The sequence below is a fragment of the Cavia porcellus genome, unplaced genomic scaffold (assembly GCF_034190915.1).
Source record: "Cavia porcellus strain 051 isolate PalLab524CR breed Dunkin Hartley unplaced genomic scaffold, mCavPor4.1 scaffold_6, whole genome shotgun sequence".
NCBI lineage: Eukaryota > Metazoa > Chordata > Mammalia > Rodentia > Caviidae > Cavia > Cavia porcellus.
This window is the reverse complement of record NW_026947489.1, coordinates 81,138,092-81,164,987: the sequence shown is the minus strand read 5'-3', so window position 1 is coordinate 81,164,987 and position 26,896 is coordinate 81,138,092. Positions and strand designations below refer to the sequence as shown.

At 43.9% G+C, this 26,896-nt stretch overlaps 1 protein-coding gene across 1 annotated transcript; it reads left to right on the top strand.

The window, feature by feature from the left end:
* The first annotated feature begins 4,964 nt into the window (after nucleotides 1-4,964).
* On the top strand, nucleotides 4,965-18,851 carry LOC134476278 (galectin-9-like). The gene is made up of 5 exons (XM_063249713.1): nucleotides 4,965-5,040; nucleotides 7,377-7,456; nucleotides 16,051-16,139; nucleotides 16,243-16,405; nucleotides 18,104-18,851. Exons 2-5 carry the CDS (start codon nucleotides 7,427-7,429, stop codon nucleotides 18,179-18,181), a joined length of 360 nt encoding a protein of 119 aa, XP_063105783.1. The 5' UTR covers nucleotides 4,965-5,040; nucleotides 7,377-7,426; the 3' UTR covers nucleotides 18,182-18,851.
* The last annotated feature ends 8,045 nt before the right edge of the window (nucleotides 18,852-26,896 follow it).

Below are 26,896 nucleotides of genomic sequence, written 5' to 3'. Positions count from 1 at the left end.
TAGGGGCTATATTTTTAGTTTTCTGAGGAATCTTCATACTGATTTGCATAGTAGTTGCACCCAAGTACACGTCCACCAGCAATGAGGAAGGGTTCATGTTTTCCTACAGGCTTTTCAGTATTAGCTATTGTTTGATTCCTTATGGTAGCCATTCTTTCTGGAGTAAGATAGAATCTCAGTGTTATGTTGATTTTCATTTCTTGAATGGCCAGCGATGTTGAAGATTTTATGTGTTTATTGGCCTCTCCACTTCTTCCTTTGAGAAGTGTTTGTTCATTTCAATTGCTGTTTTTGCTGGGTCTTTCATTTTGGGAGAGTTAAAGTCTTGAGTTCTTTATATATTCTGGATATTATTCCTTTCACTGAAGTGTCACTTGCAACATTTTTTCCTGTTCTGTATGTTGTCTCTTCATGCTTTTGTTGGTTTCCTTTGTTGTGAAGTTTTTCAATTCAATGTGACACATTTGTTAATATTTTTATATTATTTCTCATGCAAAGTAAGTTGTGCTCAGAAAGTCAGCCTATGCTGTGTCTTCAAAAGTTTTACCTATTTTGTCTTCCATCAGATTGTGTTTCTGATTAAATATTTAGATCTTTGGTACATTTTGGTTACAGTTTAATGCAGAGTGAAAAATAGGACTTTAGGCTCAGTCTTAACCATGCAGATCGCCAGATTCCAGCACCATTTGTTCCTCCAGTGAAAGGATTTGGCCCCTGTGTCAAAGATAAAGCAGCTGAGTGCTTGGATTTGTTTCTACATTCTGTCATGTTCTATTGATCCACAAATCTTTCTTTTCCCAATATCATGCTCTTTTTACCATGGTAGCCTTGTAACATAATTTGGTGTTATCTCCTTGTTGTACAGAATTACTTTTGCTATTATTGGTCTCTTCTGGTTCCACATGAATTTTAGGATTGCTTTCCCAGCCTTTGTGAGGAACGCTATTGGTATTTTGATCAGGATTGCATTAAATCTGTATAAAAGTTTCAGAAGTATGGTCATAGTGGCTGTATGGTTCTGTCTATGAACAGGGAATGTTTTCTGATATCCTCTTGAATCTCCTTTTGTATGGCAGCTTTTAGAGGAGAGGTCTCTCACTTCTTTGGCTATATTAATTCCTAAGTATTTCATTGTATTGATGTTTTTATGAAAGGTATTGGTTCCCTAATTGCTCTCTCAGTGAGTTTATTGTTGGTATAAAGGAAAACTAGAGTTCTGAGTGTTGACATTGTGTCCTGCTATGCTACTGGATTTGGTTATTCTTTCTAGCAGAGAGGTGGAGTTTTCTGGAACTTGTATGTAGAGGATCATATCATCTGCCAATAATGGTAATTCAGCCTTTTGCTTTCCTATCCATATCCCTTTTATTTCTTCTCTTGTCTAATTGCTCCACTAACACTTCAAGAACTATACTGAAGAGGCATGGTGATAATGGGAATCCTCATGTTGTTCCTGATTTTAGAGGGAAAGATTTCTTTATCCATTCAGAAGATTTTTGGCCATGGGTTTGTCATAGATGGCTTTTAAGTCTGCATTACTGTGATAATGAGTGAGTCTGGTTGCAGTTTCTTTCTGTTTGCTATTTCTTTGTATTTATTTTGCTAGAAACTGCCTATATTTGCATTTGCATCATCTTTGATAGTTAATTATTGATCATTTGTGAGACCTCTTTGTATACAGCTTAACTGGTCTTAGTAATATGCATTCTGATTTTCATACTTCTTTGTTACATATGTACATACATAAGTATATGTATATAAACATTTGGTAGTCCTTCCTGTGTATGTTTTCTGTTGTGTGCTCCACTTAGCAAGACCTTTCATCTTCCAAATTTTTATTTTTAGGAATAACACATTTTCTTCTAGTTATTTCATGCTTTACTTCTTAAAATGTCAATATTGGAACCTCTGCTCTTTTTGAGGAGGTTTTTAGGGACAAATCTTATAACTGGCTAGCATGCTTTTGTATGTTTAGGAGGGCATATTGGGGATGTGAATGAGGGGCTCCCTATCACTCAGCTACAACTTCAGCCATTTTAATTTTTTTTTCTCTATTTAAGACAGGATGTGTAAGTTGCCCAGACTGGTCTTGAATTTGGGACCTCCTGGCTCAGTCTCTTGAGTAGCTGGGGTCACAAGCTTGTGAAACTGCACCAGGCTGTTTGTTTATTGAAGTAGTGTTTCTCCTAGTGGTGAGGTGATAATCACATTTTGAAAAGAACCTAAGTCTGAACTGCAGGGGACAGATAGCAGCAAGCAGGAACCTGGGGTTTTGATAATGGCTCCAAAGAGGAACATTGTAGGGTCCTGCCTGAGTGTAGAGCTGTCCCTGGGAGTAGATTGTGACTCGCTAGGACTTAGGGATCACCACCATGCGGCCCAGCTCAGAATACTATGCAGCCTGGCCCTCTGCCTCCGAATACCTCTACCTTTATTTGTGATTCTAAGCATATTGGCCTCCAGGTTTGCCAGTAGAGCCCACCACAGGGTGTGGAGCCAAATCCCTTGGTCTTCCCCCAGGGCCCTACTCACCAGGAGAAGCCTCACTGTGACTCCCTGCCAAGGCACAGGGCCTCTCTGAGTCCCTGGTTTTCCAGAACTCAGATGGGTCTGTGATTTCTTGGGATCTGGGAGATAACTTCCTCCAACAGAATTTTTTTTGAGATACTGTTTACTCAGAGTAACATGCAGAAGTTCTGGTTTTTCTGTGTTGAGCTTCACTCACATAAGAGCCTGTGGGACACCATTCCAACCAGGACCAGAAAATTTGAAGCCTTCATGAGATTCCTTTGTATCCCTCCCAAGCAGTGATCCAGGGGAAACCAGAAATCAGACCTGATGTTGGCCTTGATGGAGATGGAGTTGTCACAGCACTTGCTCCCCTCTGTCTGGCTTCTTCCCCGAAGTGCGACTCTCATCCCTGCTGTTGCCCTCACCCCAGCTCCTGTTGAAGCTGAGAGTTGCTCCATCGTGTGGGAGCCACAGTTTCTGTCTCCTTTCTCCTGTGGTGAACACATGGTTGTTTCCAGTTTGGGGCTGTGATGCTACAGCCCTTGTGCACAGTTCTGTATTTTCCTTTCTCAGGTTCATAGTCAGGAGCAGAATAGCTGGGACAGAGGAGAAGATATGTCACTGTACAGTCCACGCAGTTCTAAGATGTATCTGTTTTTCCTTTTGTCTTTCTTTCTTGTTTTCTATAAACGGTCTCTCCTAGTTGCTCAGGCAGGTATGAAACTCTTGGGTTTATGTGAGTCTCTCATAAACCCTCATCCTCTGGAGCTATGGGATGCAGGCATGCACCACCAGGCCTGGTCCGGACATGAACTGCTGCACACCCTACCCTCAATCGATGCATGTTTTGTTTGTTCCAAATTTCAAACATTTGGCAATTGCTTGCAGATAACATATCTTCACCAGTTCCTATGTTACAGAGTATTTTAAAGTATTTTCCTTCCTTTTCCTCTTTTCTCTTCCAACTGAGTTCTCTGCTCCTTAAAATCAGTCAAATTCTGGTTGAACCAAAAACATAGTGAGTGTGGAGAGTGCAGAGGGGTCACATGGCTTCCAACTTGGGAGAGTGTGCCAGAAATTGGTCTTTGCAAATTCTAGTGCCTCTATACAGAGTACAAGAAGAAAGTGAGGTAAGGACATGTGTTCCCAGGACAAATTATCCCTTCTTACTTAATAGACTCTTGCCTTAGTCCTTCTATGGCACTATCACAGAATGCCACAGACTAGGAAATTTGGACGGAAGTTGATTTCTCGCTGTTCTGGAGGCTGAGCAGTCCAATGCAAAGGCACTGGTGCTTTGCCAGAGGCTTATAGCTTCATCAGCCTTGGAGAAAGGTGCGGGGTGGGAGGGCAAATGAGGACACAAGTGAGAGCAAGAGCTCTTCTTTAAGGCCTGTGTCATTTTATTATCAGCATTAATAGAAGAGAGGAGCCGTGGGGACCCCAACACTTGCACTTCAGCCCCATTTCCTAGCCCTGGTGCACTGGAGACAAAGCCAGCAATTCCTGCTCTTTGAGGCCATAGCAACCCTCGAGTGCGCCTCCCTAGCTTGTGATGTGGCCTTCTCAGTTTCCTGCAGCAGAGCCCGAGTGACTTCAGTGAGCTTGTTGCGCCCCTCCCCTTCCACCACCAGCCTATGCTACTCTTTCTCTTAAAGCCAGTGCTTTCCTTCCTATGAGCTAAAGCCGATTAATGGCAGCATTTTGCTAATGTTCCTTCCAATCTCCTTCCATGTCACTTGAATGCTGTGTGGAAAATTCTCCCTCCATCCTAAAGCCATGTAAAAGAGAGATGATGGAAGAAAGAAGGAAATTCATAGAAGAAAAGTGGAAGCTCTCAGGGCACCCATACCTAAGAAGTAAAAATATCCAGGATGATAGATTTTTTTAAAACAAACTCTTCTCCCTAGTCATGTTTTTGAATGAAGAATAGAAACTAAAAAAGAAGAAATATTTTCCTAACATCCTGAGTATTCTCAAATTGTTCAAGTGGCCCTGCATGAGCTGAGCCACCTTGAGCTGCACATCCCTCTCACTCTCTGAGTCCCATGTCTCTCTCTGTGTAAGGATGGAAGCAGCCTCCCCACCACTGCCCCTGCAGCTCATGGCTTCCTGTACCCTGGAATGGAGCATGCTTAGGAAGCCTGGTGCACACTTCTGGGCAGTACAGTCTACAAACCCACTGCCATGCCACTTTTCATCTTCGTGGACCAAATGGGATTCAGTTTCTCAGTGGTGCACAGAGGGAGGAAAGAAAAGAGGCCACTGCCCTAGGGGTGGCCATTGCCCTCTCAGATAGCCCCATGCTGATCCCATTTCCACCCACACCCACACTCCCGCACCTCACTTTCTCCCTCTCAAGATTGACTTTACTCCTGGCTCCTCCCTGCTGAGCAGCTGCCAAACTGTGTTGCTATCTGTTTCCTTGAACAGCCCAGCTCTGTGCAGTGACAGTTTAGTTGGTGTGAAAGACAGCAGCTGATAGAGAGCCATAAAGAGATGGGTGGTTCGGGAAGCCAACCTGTCCAGGTAAGTTCTAAACTGGCCCACCAAGAAGGCTGCACAACCAGGGAAGAGCCACTCTGGGTCACCAAGGAAATGGCTGGGTGGCAGGGAGTGATGGTGGGGATCTCAAAGAGACCTGAGGAGGGTGGAAACACCAGAGGAGGTCACGTGGATGCAGCTTCTGCCTCTCGGGACACAGGGATGTTAACCTGAGTCAGGGATTTCACCCTTATTACTGACCTCCCTCTGGGTGCCTGCTCCATCTTTGGTGTTCAAGAAAAACCTAGTAGCATCTTCAAAGGTGATGGGTTCTATAATAAGGATGAGAACAGGTTCTGGGAGGACAGCAAGGTACACGAATGGCACTAAATTTACCTTCCCTGGATATGGTCTCTGGGGTTCAGCCATTCACTAGCTGAATGGCTCCAGTCAGGATACATGTACCTCTCTGGACCTCAGTTTCCACATCTGCCTACTGGACATAATATTCAAACCCACCTCCCAGGGTAGTGGAGAGAGTGAGCAATGTATATTTTCTACTGTGTCTGGATGCAGCTGCTTTGGGAATGTTAGAGATATCATATCAGTGGGGGAGGTCTCCAAAGAGGTTTCTGTGTCCTGGGGGGTGAGTTGGAGCTCAGCAGGCAATGCTGCACCTGGCTGTCTGCACAGAGCCCACCTGAGAAGCAAGGAACCATGAGGACTGGGCCTGCAGTGTGGAATTCAAAGAGAAGCCTTTCCCTCAGTTTTACTGCCTGCCAGAGGCAGTGGTTAAACACTGCAGGGCTCTCGTTCCCTCTTCCTCTGTGGATAAACTGATGTCCTGAGGTTGAGGCACTTGGCCAGTGTCCTGCTGTGGAAAGCTGAGGAAGATGCCTGGATTCTCCTTCAGAAGAGGGCTGCCCACAGAGAGAGCAACACTGCAGGAAAGTAGGAACGTGGTAGTCTGGCACCAGTCCTTCCCCAGGTCATTGCCAATGAGGTTCCTGGCACAAGGAGGGGATAAGCAGAGGGGGCCACAGGGCCTGACAGTGGGCTGGCAGCTGGGGTCGGAGTGGAGGTGACTCACGTAGGGCTCTTTTGCCCTGACCTTCCTGACACCCAGCACACTGGTCCATGGGCCTCAGCACAGCCATTGCTCCTGAGTTGGGATCTGCAAGGAGGAGATGGGAGAGGCTGGAAAGAGCTGGACAGAACCTCTGAGGGGCAGTGAGTCATACGGTCTCCTTATGGGCACATTATGCCTTCCCTGGTTCCTCAGCAGATAAAGTACATAAACTGAGAGAATTAAATAGGTGTTGGGGCACTGGAAGAAAGAGGACCGTGCTGCCCCACCATGTGAGCAGCTCCCGTCCACCTGGCTGGCCTCTCTTGGTGGCCTGTTGATCTCTCACAGTTGTAAGCACACATCCTGCAAATGCCTGGTGTGCAGGAAGTCACACAACGGCAGTACAGCTGAGCAACTGTGACTGCCACCTGACACAGGCACCTGGCTACCGCCCTAGTCAGCCTCTTCCAGGGATCAGAAAGGAAACTAGTCCCACAGGGAGGGTGGCGTGGGGAGTCCCTGGGAGGACAAGAATAAGAATGTTCTGTGCTGTATAAAGAGGTAGCCTGGGTGGGGGTTGAAAGCATGAGCTCTGGGGTTCTGATTTCAGCTCTCTCACTGAGCGGCTATGGAGTTTGCGCACCTTGTAAGCCTCTTTGTGCTTAAATCGCCTCCTGTATAAAAGTAGCAGTGACAGTGGCAAAGAAGACAACGCAGGCACCAATTGTGGGTGACCAGAAGGGCCCTTTAGCTGAGAACTGTGCACTGTGGGCAGCTGCATCCCACCAGGCTAAGGTTTCCACTGCCAGTGTCAGGACTAGGTGCCCTCGAGTGCCACTGGGCCGGCAGAAAGAGGATGCTACACTTTGGCTGTAGCAGTGAGCTCTGCTTTGGGGAGCTCCAGCTAGGAAGAGGAGAAAAACGTGCCTTGAGGCTCAACCCGGAACAGGAAACAGGTTTGGATGCCTCTGAGGTGTTGATTTGTGTTAAGGCAAACACCTGCCTAACTGAGTCCACACATCAGCCAGACCCTGGGGGACTGGGATAAGCGTGTCACTGTGGCTTCAGTGCCTTCCTTGCAGCATGGCATTGTGAGAAGCAGATGAAGCAATCCAGGGACACAGCAGGAAGTTCCAGAAAGATTGCTGTGACAGCTAAAGTTACCAGGAGAACCCCGTACTAAACTCTCAACTTCATGCATATCAGAGTGCCCCCTGCAGAAGGTGTGTGTGTGTGTGTGTGTGCGCGCATGGGTGTGAGGGTGTGTGCCAGTAACACTCCCACATTAAATTTCTTGGTCTGTTTTCCACAGGAACTGACAACAAAACTAACACCCAGACAGAACACTACTGTAAGTGGTGCATGGCCGAAGATTTCATTTGCTGTGGCATGGTGAGTGGTTACTGGCAGCAAGCAGTGATCCTGTGATCTTTATCATTGAAAAGGGTCCTTTACTAAGCTGAAATTTTAAAAAATACTCCTGAAAACTAGAATAATTTTGAAAGAGGCCATTAACTTTAAAGTGATCCCGTGAGTATGAGCTAATTATTATATTGCCTTTCCTGGTCACTCCAGCCAGAGACTTGCTCACAAGCACAAGGGGTGGTCTCAATGTGGCACCAAGTGAAAGGGAGTCCAAACACACATGGTAAGGTGACTTGTCCAACATCACACCTGCTGGCACAGAGAGCTGACCTGGGAGCCAACCTATTGGGGCCAGGAAAAGCTCCATTGTTTTTCATGAAGGGAGCCACCCTTGTTTTCTTTTCTTTTTTTAATATTTTATTTAAAAGGAAAAAAAGAAAAACAAAACAAAACAAAGCGGTGTAAGGGTACAAGTAATACAGAGCTAAAAAAAAAAAAAAAACAGTAAGAAATCACCAGTTAATAGATTACACATTATCAACTTAGAGATAGTTGCCCAAGTCACAGGATCAAAGCATGCAAAGTGAACATTCAAACAGAGAGACTGCAAACAGTTGTGTACAATGATCCAACCAAAAACATTAATATGGTCAGCTATTTAACACCCCTAAACACACTTGCAGTTGTATCCTTTAGAGCACTTTTTTTCCCTCTCTTTTTTACAACAAAATTTACACATTTTGGGTTTTATTACTCCTTAGTTTTTATTACTTTTTTTTGGAAGAGAATAAAGTCAAATATGGCAAAACAAAGCTGTCAGTCAAAACCAAGGATAGACATAGTACATGATGTAAAAACAGAGTACAAGGTTATCAACAGTGCTTACCATAGTACCTCTTGTTTCCTTAAAAAGAATTGTCTATCTCATTAGGTATTATAAAGTTGAACAAAACAGTAGAGAACAAGACCAATAAAACTTAAACATTGTAAACATTACAGGACTTCCAAAAGAGATAATAGTCAAACCAGAATGAGCATCTTAGTGAATCTTATTGCCTTCAAAGTAGTTGCCTATACCCTCAAACTTGATACTATCATACAGAATGGAACAGAGTCTAACCAGTCAAAACAAGATAGTTGGAGTATTACAGGACTTCAAAACAAGTTAATAGGAAATCAAAAAAAGTTACTATAATATATCTTGCTAATTTTTTTAATTTTTCCCCTTAATTAAAAAAACCATAAAAATAACTCAATAATTTTTTTAATGAATAAGGGAGAGATTAATATAAAAGAGGACATAACAACATAACAATACAGGTCAAAGCATGACTGTCTCAGCAACCTAGTGCTTCACCACCAAATAACCCGACTTAATAATAGTTACCATAGTGTCTGTCTTTTTCCTTGGAATATTTGAATATAACTTCATATATGATAGCTTCAAATATTTCCATATCAAGAATCCCAGATTAAAGCCTTTCCAATTAATAAGTGAAAACTTTATAAGGCTTCAAGGCCACATAATGGGGAATCATGATTACCACATACTTTTATATATTTGAATCATTACTTACATTAGGGAAACTATTTGGGATTCACACATGCAAGGTTGATTTATTTCACTTATGAGTATGGTCTGAAGCTGCGCCCATTTATTGATAAATATCTCAATGTGATTCTTCTTTATATCTGAGTAATACTCCATTATATAGAAATACCACAACTTTTTTATCCATTCCTCAGTTGATGGATACTTGGGTTGTTTCCAAGATGTGGCAATTACAAATTGTGCTGCTATAAACATAGGCGCACATATATCACTGTGGTATGATACTTTCAGTTCTTCTGGGAATATGCCTAGAAGTGGAATAGCTGGAATAAATGGGACTTCCAATCCCAGCTTTTTGAGAAATCTCCAGACTGACCTCCACAAAGGTTGCACCAGTCTACACTCCCACCAACAGTGTAGGAGAGTTACTTTTTACCCACAGCCTCTCCAGCATTTGTTGCTGTTGGTTTTCTTGATCCTGGCCATTCTTTCAGGAGTGAGATGATATCTCAGTGTGGTTTTAATTTGCATTTCTCTGATGACCAATGATGATGAACATTTTTTCATATATTTATTTGCCATTTGTATTTCTTCATCTCAAATGCCCATTTTTGGATTGGACCTTTGAATTTTGGGGGTCTGAGTTTTTTTAATTCTTTATATGTTTTAGACAAGAGTCCGTTGTCTGAGAGAGAGTTTACAAAAATCTTTTCCCAGTTTGTGGGTTTTCTTTTCACTTGCTGGAGATTTCTTTTGACATACAGAAACTTTTTAATAAGAAGTGGTCCCACTTACTGATTCTGGGAAGTATTTCCCATGTGGTTTGAGTCCTGTTCATGAATTCTCTACCTACCCTATGTCTTCAAGGTTTCTACCCAATTTGTCTTCCAATAGATTTAGTGTTTCTGTTTTAATATTCAGATCTTTGACCCATTTAGATTTTAATTTAGTACATGGTGATAGGAATGGGTCTAGCTTTAATTTTCGGCAAAATGGAGAGCTAGTTTTTTCCAGCACCATTTATTAAAGAGACTGTCATTCTTCCAGTGAACCTGCTTGGCTCCTTTCTCAAAGATAAGGTGGTTGAGTGTGTTTGTAATTGTGGTTGTATCTTCTAATCTATTCCATTGATCTTCGGCTCTGTTTTGATTCCAGTACCATGTTGATTTTACTACTGTTGCTTTGTAGTATAACTTCAAGTCAGGGATTGTGATGCCTCCTGCCTTGCCTTTGCTGCTTAGAATTGCCTTTGCTATTCTAGGTCTCTTGTGGTTCCAGATGAATTTTAGGAGTGATTTCTCTAGATCTATAAAGTATGTTGATGGTATTTTTATTGGGATTGCATTGAATCTGTATAACAATTTTGGGAGAATGGCCATTTTCACAATGTTTGTTCTTCCTATCCATGAGCAAGGGATGTCTTTTCATTTTCTGAAATCATCTTCAATTTCTTTTTTCAATGTATTATAATTTTCCCTGTATAGGTCTTTCACTTCTTTTGTAAGAGTAATTCCTAAATATTTCATTTTCTTCCTTGCTAATGTGAAGAGTGTGGTTTCACTTATTTCCCTCTCTTTGATTTTGTTGTTAGTGTATAGGAATGCTATTGATTTCTGAGTATTGATTTTGTATCCAGTCATATTACTGCATTTATTTGTTGTATCTAAGAGTCTTTCAATGGAGTTTAGGGGGTCTTCTATGTAGAGTATCATGTCATCTGCAAACAATGATAATTTAACTTCTTCTTTTCCTATCTTTACCCCTTTTATTTCTTTCTCTTGCCTAATTGCTCTGGCTAGTACTTCTAGTACTATATTAAAAAGGAGTGGTGATAAAGGACATCCTTGTCTTGTGCATGATTTTAAAGTAAAAGCTTTCAATTTTTGGCCATTTAGTATGATGCTGGCTGTTGGTTTGTCATAAATGGCCTTTATTATATTGAGGTAAAGACCATCTATTCCAATTTTCTGTAAAATTATTATCATGAATGAATGTTGGACCTTATCAAAGGCTTTTTCTGCATCTATAGAAATGATCATGTGATTCTTACTTTTGGCTTTATTGATATGGTGGATTACATTTATTGATTTACGTATGTTGAACCATCCTTGCATTCCTGGGATGAATCCCACTTGGTCATGGTGTATAATCTTCTTGATGATTTGCTGCATCCTATTTGCCAATATTTTATTGAGGATTTTTGCATCTGTGTTCATTAGGGAGATTGGTCTATAGTTCTCTTTTTTAGTTGGGTCTTTCTCAGGTTTTGGTACTAGAGTAATATTTGCTTCCAGGAATGGCTTAGGAAGGATTGCTTCCCTTTCAATTTCATTGAATAGTTTGAGGAGTGTCAGCATTAGGTCTTTGTATTTCTCATAGAATTCTGCAGTGAATCCATCAGGGCCTGGGCTCTTCTTTGTAGGTAAGGACTTAATTATATTTTCAATTTCATTAACAGAGATTGGGTTATTCATCAGGTTTACATCCTCTTGATCTAGCTTTGGTACTTCATATGTTTCAAAGAATCTGTCTGTTGAGAGTAGACGTTTTTGAAATAGGTGTTGATGATCTTCTGTATTTCTGTAGAGTCTGTAGTGATTTCACCTTTTTCACTTCTTATTGCATGAATTTGAACTTTTTCTTCCCTTTTTAAAATAAGGTTGGCTAGGAGCTTATTGATTTTATTTATTCTTTCAAAGAACCAACTCTTTGATTCGCTGATTCTTTGGATTGTTTTCTTAGTCTCTATTGCATTGATTTCGCTCTGATTTTTAGAATTTCCTCTCTTCTTTTGGCTTTGGGCTTGACTTGCTCTTCTTTTTCTAGCTGTTTGAGGTGTAGCATCAAGTTATTTATTTGTATTCGTTCTGTTTTCCTGATGTGGGAACTCAGTGCAATGAATTTTCCTCTGGGGACCGCTTTCATTGTATCCCACAGATTCCAGTAAGTTCTATCTGCATTTTCATTTTCTTTTAGGTGTTGTTTAATTTCTTCTGTGACCCACTGATTACTCAAGAGTGTGTTATTCAGTTTCCATGTGTTTGTGCGATTTTTGCAGTATCTTTTATCATTAATTTCTAATTTCAGAACGCTATGATCCGATAACATGCAAGGGATGATTTCAACTCTTTTGCATTTGTTTAAATATGTTCTGTGAGCTAATATAGGGTCTATTTAGAGAATGATCCATGTACTGCTGAGAAGAATGTGTATTCTGATGTGGTTGGGTGGAACATTCTGTATATGTCTATCAAATCCATTTGTTTGCAGGTGTGATTCAGTTCTGTTATTTCTTTGCTCATTTTCTGTCTGGTTGATCTATCCCTTGGTGTCAATGGCATATTAAAGTCTCCTGTTACAATTGTGTTACTGATAATCTGAGTTTTCATTTCTGTTAATAGTTGTTTTACATAACTGGGTGCTCTGGAGTTTGGTACGTATATATTTAAGATAGTTATCTCTTCCTCTTGGAGTTTTCCCCTAATGAGTATGTAGTGACCTTCTTTGTCCTTTATGGTCATTGTTGGTTTAAAGTTCACGTTGTCTGCAAACAGAACGCCTACTCCTGCTTTTTTTTGGATTCCTGCTGCATGAAGTATTGTTTTCCATCCTTTGACTTTCAGTCTGTGAGTATCCTTCTGGGTTAGATGGGTTTCCTGTAAACAGCATATGGTTGGATTTTGTTTCTTGATCCATTCTGCCAGTCTGTTTGTTTTGATTGGTGCATTGAGACCATTTACAAAATGCTGGTTTATTGTTGACATGTTATCTCTCTGCTGTTGCATCTTTATCTTTCTGTTCTGTTTAATTATCTGTTTTGCTTAGTGATTTTTCCTTTGTGTATCTAAACTGTCTTTCAATATTTTTTGCAGGGTTGGCTTGGAGTTCATGAAGTTCTTCAGCTGTTCTTTGTCATGGAAGTATCGTATTTCACCATCAATTTTGAATGATAGTTTTGCAGGGTACATCTGTCTAGGTTGGAAATCATTTTGCTTTAGGATCTGGAATACTTCACTCCATGCTCTTCTTGACTTTATTGTTTGTGCTGAGAAGTCTGCTGTGATTCTGATAGGTTTTCCTTTATAAGTGATCTGTCTTTTCTCTCGGACAGCTTTTAATAATCTATTCTTGTGTTGGATTTCTGGGATGGTGATTATTAGATGTCTGGGTGTAGTTTTATTTTGATTATGACTATTTGGAGTTCTATATGCTTCACTGATCCTGATGTCGGTTTCTGATCTCATGCTTGGGAAATTTTCAGCTATTACTTCTCTAAATATCCTCTTGACATCCTTTATGTTTTCTCCTTCTTTTTTATTAATCCCTAACAATCTTATGTTATTTTTCTTTGCATCATCTTGCAGTTGTTGAATTGTTGTTTCCTGATTCTTTGTTATTTTTAGAAGATCTTTCCTTTCCTGTTCACTAGCTTCAATCCTGTCTTCAAGGTCTGAAATTCTATCTTCACTTTCACTGAGGTGGTTTTTACAACTTTCAGTGGAGTTTTTATTTCCTGTACATCTCTGTGCATCTGTATTATGTGTTCTGTTTGTTTCTTATATTGCTCATCTAGGGATTCTATCTTTTTGTTTAGTTCCTCCAGTTTTTTAAACTGTGTTTTCTTTAGATATATTCAGAATCTCTTTCATTTCTTTTATCATTTCTTTTTTTACCTGGGAGATTATTTAGAGTTTGAATTTCTTTAAAGCTTCCTGGAGTTGCTTGTTAATTTCAGTAGTTATTATGCCCAATATTTGAGGTGAATGGCATATATTTTCTTCTATATACATCACTCCTACGGTTTCTTGAGATGGGCTGGAGGTTTGAGGTTGTAATTTGGTCTTTCATTTTGTCATTTTCCTATATTTCTGTGTTTCAAGTGTTTTTTGAAAGCTTCCTCAGGGTCTGTTGGAAATCCCCTTCTATGTTTGCAGCTCCTGGGACTCTGGCACCCAGTTACCCCAAGCCACTGGGCCTGTAGAACCAATGGCCCTTCTGACTATTTAGAACTCTGTAGTTCCAGATAAGCTGGGCTTCAGGGACACTGTGCCACCACCTGCTTGTTGGAAGCTCCACAGTTCTCCAAGTGCAGCCAGAATGGGGAGGCGGATTTAGATGCCTCAAGCCCACTTATGTACTTCCCTGCACCTGAAAACCTGGAGAGTCCCGAACAGTTTGGGCTTGGGGCAGAGTGCACTGAGTACTTACTGCAGGCTGCATGGCCTCTGGAACCTGTGATGCTCGCCTGCTTGCTGAAATATCCATAGTCCTCCAGACACATGGGGAGGCAGATGCAGGTGCCCCAGATGCACCCAGCCCTTCCTCTGCACCCAGATGGTGCGGTGCAGGAGTCCCAAATAGGCTGGGCCCTGGGGATAGTGTGCGTCCGCCTACTTGCTGGAAACTCCACAGTTCTAGAAGTGCAGCCAGAATGGGGAGGCAGATATAGATGCCTCAAACCCACTTATCCACTTCACTGCACCTGGAAGCCTGGAGGGTCCCGAACAGTCTGGGCTTTGGGCAGAGTGCACTGAGCACTTACCGCAGACCGCAGGGCCTCCAGAACCTGTGATGTTTGCCTGCTTGCTGAGATATCCACAGTCCTCCAGACATACGGGGAGGCGGATGCAGGCACCCCACATCTGCCCAGCTCTTCCTCTGCACCCAGATGGTGAGGTGCAGGAGTCCCAAATAGGCTGGGCTCTGGGGATAGTGTGCGCCCGCCTACTTGCTGGAAACTCCACCCACCCTTGTTTTCTACTAAGCTGTGTTAAGACCTTCACAGCTCCAGATTCCAAGACAGTCTTGGTCATCCAAGAAAAACAATTTAAACTAGTATTTTGTCTTATAGCTCTCCTTCAGAGGCCTAAAGTCAATGTTGAAAGGCTGAGATTTAGCTCAATAGAAGAATAAGTGCCTAAAGATTGTGGATTTGACTCCATGCACCACAAAGAAAGTAAATAAAAGGCACTGTCGGTTAATTTCCATTCTAAGGCTTCAAGGAGAGACATCTCTGTTTCCTTTGTAGCCTCTAGAGGGGACTGCTTGTACTGGCTTCTTCCTCTGTCTCCATGGCCAGCAGCTTTTTAGGGCTGGGGGCTTAGCTCAGTGGTCACTCACCTGCTGGGTACTCTATCTGAAATACCACACAGGGTACACTTGATGGCACATTGACTCTATCCTTCATACAAGGCTGCTCTGATTACACAGGACCCTCCTGGACCCAGTGTGGGGCTCATGGCTCCTGCCCTGGATTTAATCACATCTGCAGACCTTTTTCCAGTTAAAGTCACATTCATAGATTTCAGGGATCTGATCAGAGTGTGACTGTTTCCAACCTATGGCAAGGTTGTCATTCTAGGTTCAGTATCTGACTGCTAGCATGGAGTTTTGAAAGGCAAGGGATGGGATCCAGGGACAGAACAGGAAGATCCAGAAAGATCGCTGTGACAGCCAAGGCTACCAGGAGAAACCAAGGAGTGAACCCTCTCAACCTCATTCTTACGGGAGCATCCCTACAGAATGAGTGTGTGTGTGTACATGTGTACACCTATAACTCTCCCAACATCAAATTTCTTCGTCTCTTTCGAACAGGCTCCTGAGCCCAAAACTTATGTAAGTGGTGTGGGGGTGGCTGGAGATTTCATTTGGTGTGGCAGGTGGGTATTAAGTGGCACCTGGTGGTGACCCTCTGACTTGCATAATTGAAAAGAGTCCTTTATCAAGCTGAAATTTTAAAAATGATCATGAAGATTAGAATAATTTTAAAGGAGGTTTTAACTTTAAAATGATCCCTTGGATGTAAGCTTATTATATGGCCTTTGCTTATCACCCCAGAATGCTTTAGCATCCAACCACTGCCCCTCCCATCACAATGAAGGCCCTCTGCTTTAAGAGCACCTTGTTGTTTCCTTTGGTGTTTAATGAACCAAGTAAACATGTCCTGGCTTCCTCAGGAATGGTTATAGTCTTGGCTGACATCCAAGTCCATGATAATTGGTACAGGATTCCCCACTGCAGTGATGCCTCTCTGCTGTCACTGGCTGACCTGTCCCCATCCTCCCAACAGTCACTTCCTTACTTCACCTCCATTCGAGGTGGGCTGCAGCCATCCCAGGTCATCGGTGTGTCAGGCACTGTGCTGCCCAATGCTACAAGGTAAGACAGGGCCTCCAAGGCTCACTGGCTGCTGGAAATAAGGGAGAGGGGACAGGCTCACAGCTATGTGACTGAGAGTGTTCATGTGATCTTCTCACCCCAGGTTCTATATCAGCCTGTGTGCTAGGGATAACATTGCCTTTCTAATGAGCCCTCAATTCAATGAAAAAATTGTGGTGCGAAACACTCGGATCATGGGATCCTGGGGGAAAGAGGAGCGAAGCCTGCCTACTGACATGCCCTTCATCCCTGGACAGAGCTTCAAGGTAATGTGCTGGGTGTAAGCGGAGAAGGGATGGAAGAGGTCTTGGAGGTACCTTGAACAGGTCAGGGGTTGATACTTGTGACAGGAGGGTTATGTCTCAATGAAGAAAAATGTGTAACAAATTATTATCATGTTATGATTATTGCCCTCCCCCAAGGAACATTGCTCTTAATAAGTGAGCAAAGAAAAACATTACTTGCCAGAGGTCACATACCCATTTGTGCCAAATCAAACTCAAAAGTGAGAAGCTAGTCATTGATTTGCATGGTCACTCAGCAGTCATTTACCAGCTGTTTGGGCTCACTTTGTGGAGGAAACGCACAGGTTCACAAATGGAGTTAGGAAGCAGAGAGAGCATGGGACTGCAGTCTAGATGGAGACGAGCAAGGAGACCAAGGCATGGGCCCTCAGCCCAGAAAGGGACAGGTGTTGTGGATTAGAGAAGCCTCCACTTTCCAGGGGGCCAAGGTGCAGGGAGGGAGGGAGAGCCTGACTACACATTCAGGTCCCACACAGAGCTCACAAAAACAAGAAGAAAAAGAGCCAGGCTCTGTGGCATGTGTACCTATAACAGGAGCTCTCTGGTAGGGCAGAGCAGGAGGATCCCAAATTTGAGCTCAGCCTGGGCCATTTAGTGACTTAGGGAGACTTGGCCTAAAGAAGAAAAAGTAAAAATAGTACAAGGAACGTAGCTTGGTGTAAAGGCCCTGGGTTAATTTTATAGTACCACAAAGAAGAAAGGAAGACAGGAAGAAGGAAGGAAAGAAGGAAGGAAGGAAGGCAGGCAGATAAGAGGGAGGGAGGGAGGAAGTAAAAAAGAGAGAAAGAAAAGGGCCATGAGAAAGGGAAAGAGAGAGAGAGATAAAGGAAGAAAGGAAGGATGGAAGAGAAATAATTGGTCTATGATGCCTGAGTCTTGCCCTCAGCCATTCAGACTGGGCATCCCCTTAGGCAGAAGTTATGCCCTAGATGAGCGCCCCCTGCAGTCTGGGTTGGAAATGACTGGTACAGAGTTTCGTGGACTGTGAAGGGAGCTTGGATTTTACTACAGTGAGAAGACACTGGGGGAACAGAAGTAAGGAGCATTATCTTTGATTATAGGTACCTGTGTGACCTTGGAGAAGTGTCCTTAGCCAGGGACATTTCCTCATCTACAAATAGGGTTAAGCATCCTGTGATCTCAGAGATCTGTGGGAATGGGCCGAGGTAGTCTCTGTGTGTGCTAGGGCAGTGCCCTGCACTTAAGTGTGATGGAAGTGTGACCGCTGCCGTTTGCACCCGGGCTGCCTCCTGGAGAAGGTTCTGGTCTGGACAGGATGAGTCAGATGGCTGCTGCTACAAAGTCCAGCCATGGACATGGGAGACACAGATGGCACAAGCCAGCACTGCTACTTCTGATTCCTTGGGGAAGCCGTTGGTCTCTGGGAGGGTCAGATGGGGACAGGGAAGGATTTCCAGAGGGGACTGGAAGTTACACGTGGGGCAGAGATACAGGCTTGGAGCAGCACTGTGGGCTGGGAACCATATGTCCTGAGGTACAGGGAAGAGAGCACAGGGCGCTTACACAGGAAAAAATCCTTCAGTGTGGGCAAGGGGCTGCTATCGGTAGAAAAATGAGGTTCAGAAGGAGGGACCCTGAGCCTGCTGTGAGGCTGAGGACTTTCTGCACGGAGTGTGAATGCAAGGTCTCTCTGCCCAGGTGGAGATCATATGTGAAACCCATTGCTACAGGGTGACTGTGGATGCCAACACTTGCTGGACTATGCCCACCACCTGAAAGACCTGTCAACCATCAATTACCTGGAAATAACTGGTGACATCCAGCTTACAGATGTGCAGGTCTAGGAGGGCTGAGAGGTCCACTAAAGGGCTATGAATATGGCTGGCTGTGTCTCCTCCCCATCCACTTCCTTTCTCAGTCCCAGATTCTGAGCCCTGCTATCCAAGCAGATGGTGACCCAAGGTGTGACAGAGCTGAGCCCCCAGGCCCATTCCTCTTGGCAGTGAGGGAGGACTTGAGTCTTCCATGCACCCAGCACAGGCCAGTTCTGCACAAGACTCTCAAACACCTTTCTCTGTGCAACCCCACGCTGGTCCCAAGCCACAGCTGTGCACAGAGAGACATGGCAACATCCACAGCCGTCAATTCCTGTGAGCTTTTAAGCTTTTAATTTCTCTTCTTGGCTTTGCACCCTGATGCACCTTTGCTCACTGTGATGACGCGCTGCTGGCTTCCACCAACTGAGCAGAACTTCCTCAGTGCTGTGCACTTCCCTTTCCTGGCCTCTTTAAAATAAAGAAAAGGAAATGCTGTTGTTACTGGCACACACGTGTGGGATAACTGACTTAGTACTGTGTTGAGAGACATTTTTAAGTCTCTGGATTTTGGGGTCTCTCTGATGGAAGTAGGGTGAGACAGTGCAGGTTCCCTTTGAGAAGGACAGCCCTGACACCCAGAGGGTCCCTAATAAAGCCCACAGGGTGCTGGAGAAACACCTAGCGTTCACAACTTGCAGGCAGGGGTCTCTAATGTGGAAATTTTGGTAGCTGGATGAACCAAGGAAACATCTCCATGCTACTGAGAGGAAAAAAGGCTGGGACACAGTCTATGAAAGTCATGAGAGAGTGAAGAAGCCAGAAAACCCGTGCCTGAGCAGGAGGAGTAGAAGATCCAAGAGCTACGTGTCTCAGTACCAGGGATCTGGCAGCCACTGGAAAGCATTATAAAGCCCAGGCAATTTTCCATGTGATGCCAATGCATCTGTTAATTCCATCAACAACTTGGTTCCTTAGGAACCAGTGTAGGGCTCAGAGTGTGGTTGTTGGGTAACAACATCAGAGGGAACTGGTTAAGAATGCTCAGTCTCTAGCCCCACACCAGATCCACTAATCATAAATGTGTGTGTGTGTGTGTGTGTGTGTGTGTGTGTGTGTGTAGGTGAGCAGCCCTGGTCTAGGCAGCTGGAGTGTTGGCCACACTCTCAGACTTCTTTCTTTTGATTTGGAATCAAAGCTTTCCTGAGTTGTGGAGCCCCTTGCTTTGTTTCCCCGTTTGAGTAGCTACTGCCATAAGTGGAAGGAGAAGCAGGAGAGGGAAAGCCAGGGAAGGATCCTGGGAGCTGGGGAAAAATTCCAACTGGCACCAGTCTTGGCCACACAGCCACTTGTCCCCTCCTGCTCCCCTTCCTCTGTTCTAAACAGAAGGAGACTCAGCTCTGTCTCCATCTCAGCCCTCTTATCTGGCTGCATATCCAGAGAGTTCCTTCCTCTCAAGCAGGCAGGGATGCCAGGTGCCCTTTGCCCAACCTCAACCTCCTCCTATAGGAGGCCACATCTGCCAGATCTCCATTGTCCAAAGCTGATGAACTAGGTGGCACCAGGACAAAAGCTATATGACAGGGCAATGGGCAAGGCCTTCACTAAGGCGCTCCCTCACCACACTGTAAAATGAGCCCTGTGTAAGGCACAGCTCCTAACCCACACTTACCCCTCACTCTGGCTCCACCACTCATTTGGGACACGCACTATATTCCCCTGTTTCCAGTTCAAGAAGAGTACATGTCTGAGTGGTGACAGGACCCCACCAGAGCCTCTGGCTTTATAACACACACACACACACACACACACACACACACACACACACACACACAATTGTTAACATAAATGAATTTTATCTAAATATTTCCATGAAAAAATTATACAGTGATGGCTCAAGTAGCCCTGTCTCTAAAAACAGACAGGAGTGTTTTTAATACAGGAGCATAAATACTGCACCCAGCGCAGGTAAGTACAGAGTGCATGGATGGCACTCTAAGCATGCATTCAGTGGTAGCTTGTGTCTTCCTGTCATCCATTTGCCATCCTGGCTTATGGGTTCACCTCCAAGGAGCCAGGGAATGCAGGCTTAAGTGACATCCAGCCAGTACAAGGTGCCCTTGGTTAGTAAAGGTGTCAGGGGGTGGAGTCGAGCAGCTATGCAGACAGGCTGTGTGCGGCGAATTTTCTCCGTCTCCCAAGGCCTTGTGACCTTGGCTCCAGAACTGACTCCATCCCCATCACACTCAGCACTCAGTGACTTGAACGTGGCTGTGGGTCATTAGAGCCTGATGTCACCCAATACCTTGTCTTTTTCACCTTGTAAGTAACAGTGATGCCAAAGATCTTGATGATAGCACTTTTGGCTCTTAAGGAGAAACAGAGGTCAGGTGTCAGCTCTGCATGTCCAGCCACTTGGAGTGTGGCCACTATAGTGACCACAGGTCTTCAGGCAGTGCTAGACACATAATTAAAGGTCCTGGAGCCCCAAAGTGAGTAAGCTGTTTTCCTGTTAAGGATTTTTGAAGCTTTCTGATGACCTGGGGAAGAAAGACTCTGGTTGAAGTCACACCCACCCCCAAACATCGTGGTCCTCCCAGCACTTTGGACTCCTGGCTGTGGGCCACCAGCATTACTCAGAAGGAATTTACTAGCCTTTTCCTTCCCTTTTCACTATTATAAAATGTATGGGAGAAAAATTGTCACTTGACGAATGTACGAATCCATTCAACATATTCACGCTGTTGCTACTGATCTCCACCATCCATCCTTAAAACCTTTCTCGTTTTCCCCCAAAGAGGTGCTGGATCCATTAAACACATTCCCCTTTCTTCTTATCCTGGGAAATACCACTTTTTCATCATTAGTGGATTAAAAGCTTTTTAAGGATTATTTTTAATAACATTGTCATTGTGTATGTTTCCTGGTAATCTTCCAGGTAAAAGCAATGGCATTGGTTTTCAACTCTTAATGATCCAAAATGCCTTTTGTGTGGCTGTAGCCCAGTGTGACCCTGCTGGGAAGCTGGGCAGAACCAGGGAGCCACAGCTCTAACCACCACATTGTCGTGGGAAACAACCAGGACTAGTGCTGTGCCCTGGGGTTAGGCAGGCCAGGCTCCCTGGTCACGTTTTCAATTTTACAGCATTTTCACCTTACGATGAGTGTCTCTGGTATAACTCCATTGTATCTGAATACCACTTGGGTTTTTATAAACTTTCCCAGCTCTAAGCCTTCAAACCGAAGCTCTCAGAGGGGATCAGTTCCGATGCCACAGACTGAATTTGAGAAAGGGAGCCAAGGTCTCTGAGCTTCTCACAGAGTCTGCTTGGAACAGGGGTGGATTGGCGACGGCGTCTCAGTGATGATGCAGTGTCTGACGTTTCTCTCCTCCTCTGGACAGAAAGTGGGCCGCACCAGCAAGCAGCTGCCCCTATTTTCTCTGCAGACCAGAAGTTCAAAGTGAACATCGGATCACAGGCTCTGTACCAGGCCCCATTCTGAAAAGCTCTGATCACCCGATTACTGCTCTGCCAGCACGTCATTCTTATCACAGTTTTGTACCTGAGCAGAGAAACGGAGGCTCTAACATTAAGGCATTTTCTCAGGACTCCCCCAGCCAGCAGCACTGACTTGAAATGGGCAGTCGTATGGTCAGTAAAGCTCAGGGCTTTGGGCTGAGGAATGGCTCATCAGAACATGTCAAGCCTAGCAAGCACAAGGTCCTGGGTTCAATTCTAGCACTAGAAACAAATCAGAATTAAAAACCTTGGGCCTCTGAGCAACATAGGAGAAGGAGCAATGGACGCCAAACCTCATCTCCTTGCTGTGTGACTGGTGGGAGGTACAGGGAGTCCAGAGGGAAACAGGGACTTTGCCCCTGAAGTAGTTGCTGCAAGCACTCAGCACACAATGGATGCAAGAAGGCTGTATGTCTCTGTCCCCTGGGACCTTCCAGGAACCCCAAGGCAGTTCCCAGGAAGGGGATCATCGTAGTGACCACGGTGACCCCGGGACTTCCACTTTGCTGCCAGTGTGGATGTCAGATTCTGACTCCACCCACTTTAAAAACAGTTTGAAAACTTGTGTTTCTACTCCCTTCCTCTGCTGCTGGGCTGGGAGACAGAGCTGCCCTGAGGAGCCCACTCCCTCAGCTGTCCCTCCGCTCATCAGTGACCACTGCAATGCTAGCAGCTCCAGTAATTTGGTCAATCTATGTTACATTTGTAAATTTTTCATTCTTTGCACTACCGATACTTTTATTTATTGAATCTGTTTCTTTAAGGGAAGCTGCTCTTTAATATATTTATTTCATGCTTTGGACTCACTCCATCTGTTATAAACAATTCTTCCAAGTATTGTTTTTAGCTCTTGGCTTGTAAAAAGAGCATTTCCTTTTCAAAGATACCATGAGATTGTTCTTTTATTGCAGTTTCTGTGAGCAACAGGCTGTCGGCCTTGATTTGAATACCTTTTCCTGAGCTGTTGCTGTTGTGTTTCCAGAACCTGAAGGTTTGGGAAAGTTCTGTTGGGTTTCAGGAAGTTTATTTCACCATGAGCCCTTCCTGAGAGTCTGCCATGGGCCTTTCTTTACGTAATCATCCCTCTCCTGAAAGACTGAGATCCACTCTTCAGCTTGTCTCAAATCAGCTGTAACTTGAGGGTCTGAAGCTCAGGACATCCATCTGGAGTTTATCACTGTTCATTAAAACAAAGAGCCGCTGGCGTGGTGGCACAGGTCTGTAGGCTCAGCACACTGGGACCTGGGCAGCTCCATGAGGTCAGCCGTCTGTGAGGGGGTTTTCATCAGGACCATCCCTATGTCACCTCACTTCAATCCTTTGGTTTATTTTGGATATTTGGCCCCCACCCTCCACACACACAGCAGAACTGGCAGATTGGACCAGGTGGTGAGAACTGATTGATTACCAGTTACAACCAGAGTTATGGGGCCAGATGGCTGACAGCAAGAGAACCTGCCGAAGCCTGGCTGCACATCACCACACACTTTACCTGGTACACTTAACATTAAACATGCCCTTCTCCAGCACTGCTGTAGTCCGTTATCACAGACAGTAGGAAGAGGTGAAAGGCGTCACAGGAGGCTCTTACCCAGCTCATCCTAGTGCACAGGTGCCCACCTGGGTTCTGAGCTGAGTCTCCCTCCTTTGTCTCCTGGATCTGGGCTCACCTCTCCTCTCCCCAGGACTGATCTTTGCAGAAAGAGTGTGTGATGTTTTCCACCGCTCCCAACCTTCCTAGGATTCCTGGTGGTGCTTGGAGAACATCCAACTCCTTCACCTGGAGCAGGAGGCTTCAGGGAGGCCTTGCCTACTGCTGTGAGGCTGCTGCTTCATCCTGCACCTCTGCTCTGCTTCCACAAGACATGCATCCTCTCCCAGATCACACTGACCACGTGTGTACACACAGGCACACTCTCACATATGTGTCCATGCACTCAGAGATGCCTGCTCCTTTAGACCTTAGGCCCACTAGAGTGAGTCCTTGCGCCTAAGCCCAACTCCTTTCTGAAGGCTCTGCTGGCCTCACTTCCCAGGTGTGTAATAGAGTGAAGATGGATACCTTCTGTTGAAAGCCAGAAAGTGTGTGGCTGACAGGCCTTAACTCATTGAATCCCCAGAGCAAACTTTGAAAGCAGCCTGCAGCTTCACTTTCTAGATGAAGAAACTTGGGCTTGGAGAATCAGAATGACTGACATGATTTGCCAGGCAGTTCTGACCCCTTCTTCCAACACCACTGCATTGTACACATTTCCTTCACAGTTGTTTAGTGCACTTAAGAATTTGCATAACCACCAACCCTCATTACTCATGACCGTTTGAAAGGAAAAGACAGTGTCCTCTTGTCCTGTGGTCCTCAGAACAAAGCCCAGTTGCCTGTAGGGCAGGTACTCAGTTATTGCTGGACCAGAAACATGGGTCCAAGTTTCTTCCAGGGGCCTGGACTTTTCTACTGGGCTCAGAGGCTGAGTTTCTAGGAGGCCTGGGAGGCTCAAAGCAAGGCCTCTCCCTTATATGGTCTGAGAAAAGGCCCTAGCTATGTCCTCCTGTGGTCACCTATTTTGTAAGGTAAGATATTCTTCTTTAAGCTGCACCTTGAATTTGTAATATTTGGGGCCAACAAAACTGCATCAGTATGGGATGTTTGTTGAAAATGCAAATTGCCATTCTAAACCCAAAACAAAAAAGCATGCAGTATTGTCCCCTCACTACCTTTTAGAATTCACCTGCTCTGCACAAATATTTTTCTTATCCCGTTGGCATATTTGCTTTAGGGTCCTTTAGAGTCATTGGATGGTGAAACCTGCTGATAGCCACCTCTCCTGTTTCCTGTAAACTGAGTGATGCCTATAGAAACATCCTGAGTTCTCTGAATGGTATCAGTCCCTCCCCTCGCCTGGGCTGATAGGAGCTGGGCAGAGGTGCCTAACTTTTGCAACTCTGAGCTCTGCCCTTGCCCTTATCCCAACTTTGCCTTCTAAAAAAAGTCTTCTGTGCTTTCTCCTCCAAGCTAAGCCTCTTTCCAATTTCCAAATAAGTAATGCCATCCTGCTCGGTTTCAAGCCCTATGGGGTGAGGAAATGATTCAGGACCTGCACACTGCAGGACAGGCTGGGGTGCAGGTAAGTCAGGCTGTTGGGAGGATGGAGAACAGGTCAGCCAAGGACAGCAGAGGTGCCACTAAAGTGGGGAACTTTGTACCACTTGTCATGGACTTGGACATCAGCTGAGTCTCAAACCATGTCTGACAAAGTGTAACTTTCAGAGGAAGCCAGGACATCTGTACTTCGTTTTTCAAGTTCCAAGGGCAAACTTCCCAGTGGTCCCAAAGCAGGGGGACTTCACTGTCATAGAAGTTACTTTGGCTGGACACTAAAGCATTGTGGAATGGGTGACATGCAAAGGCCACATAATTGGCTCACATTCAGGGAGCGATTTTAAAATTGAAAGCTTCTTTAAACACTCTTCTAATGTACCTGAATGTTTTTTTAAATTTCAGCCTAACAAAGAACCTTTTTAATTATGCAAGACAGAAGATCACTGCCAGCTGCCATTTACCTTCCACCCTGCCCTATTCTAGGATTCTGTGGAAAAGAGGTTCAATTTTTGGGGGCGTATGTGGATTCACACACACACACAGACACCCAGACACTCTGGAGAGGATGCTCCAATCTGAGTCTGAAGTCAGCCCTGCATTTCGGCTGGCTCAGACAGTAATGAGGGGAAAAGGACAGGAGAGGGGAGGGCAGCCAGCTGCCTGTGATGCCTCCTGCTTTTCCCAACAACAATGGCTGCTCAGTTTCTCTCAAAGAAATCAGAAAATAAGATCCCTAAGTAGGAGACTGTATGATTTAAATGGATATGATACTATATTCAAATAGTCAAGAATCATATCAGCCAATATGAAATCCTTTCATCTAATAAGGCAATTACAGTATTGTATATGTCTCCTATCTAATTTCAAATTTTAATAGAGAATTTATAACAAAAGACATGCATGTAACATTTAAAAAGAAAACTAACATAAGTATAGAAAAGTAATACAAAATCTAGACTAAGGGAAATTTATTTAACACAATAAATGGTATATGTCTTAAATGTCATACAAAATTTCTTAAACACAATATTTAAGAATATTGTATACAATATAACACAAATTTGTTCAAGAAGATTCCTGCTCCCACACCTCAAGTTAGAGCACTACCTTGAATTATGGGTTTGCTCTATGGAGACAGGGATGTGATTTCAGTCTTCAGTCTGACATTCAATCAAGTCTGAGTACAGACGGGAAATGTGGACACTAGAGTGTTTAGATTTTATGTACCTATATTATCAGAACCACTCATCAGTTTCACCATTAGCTGTGAAATAAGTCAAGTTCAGTAACTATTAAGAACAAAGCATGGAAATTTGTGAATGATATGCTTGTAATAAAACCTGCAGCGATGCTGAGATTTTCACATGATAGTTTTATTATCATGCATCTGTGTTTTTAGTTGCACCACTTTTTTGAGTAGGAAAAAGATAAGAGTTTCACCTAAAACAATGGGAATTTTGCATCAGAAAGTGCTGCTTAAGTTAATATTATTCACACTGTGTGTCACAGTGGGAGAAAAGATGTGTTGCATGCTAGAGCTTAAACACCTTCCCTTGACTGAATAAATGCAACATGAGAGATTCTATGAGAAGGGTGCTTGCTTATTTTGCTTTCTCTTGATTCATGTGATGTTTGCTCAGCTCAAAAAAATATTCATGCAAATATTTGCATGAGGAGTAAGTGCTTGCAAATGACGTCACTGTCAGTCCTTTTGTGTTGCTATAAGAAAAAGTCATGAACCAAGCAGCTTATAAAGAACAGAAATTTAATTCTTACATTTTTGAAGGTTGGGAAATTAATTAGCAGATTCTAAAATTTACGTGAAAAGGCATAAGATCTAGAGGACCTAAAATGATCTTTAAAAAGAAAAACTAAGAGAGATTATATATATCATGCTGAGACTTACTATAATGCTAGTACAATCAGTGTACTATGGTATTGTGGTAAATATATGAAAATAAATCAGTGGAACCATGGTGTCACGGTTTATGTTGGTATACCCCAGGCCTTGTGCATTTGCATTATCTATTTGTGATAGGTTCATTGTTTACAGGTTGGA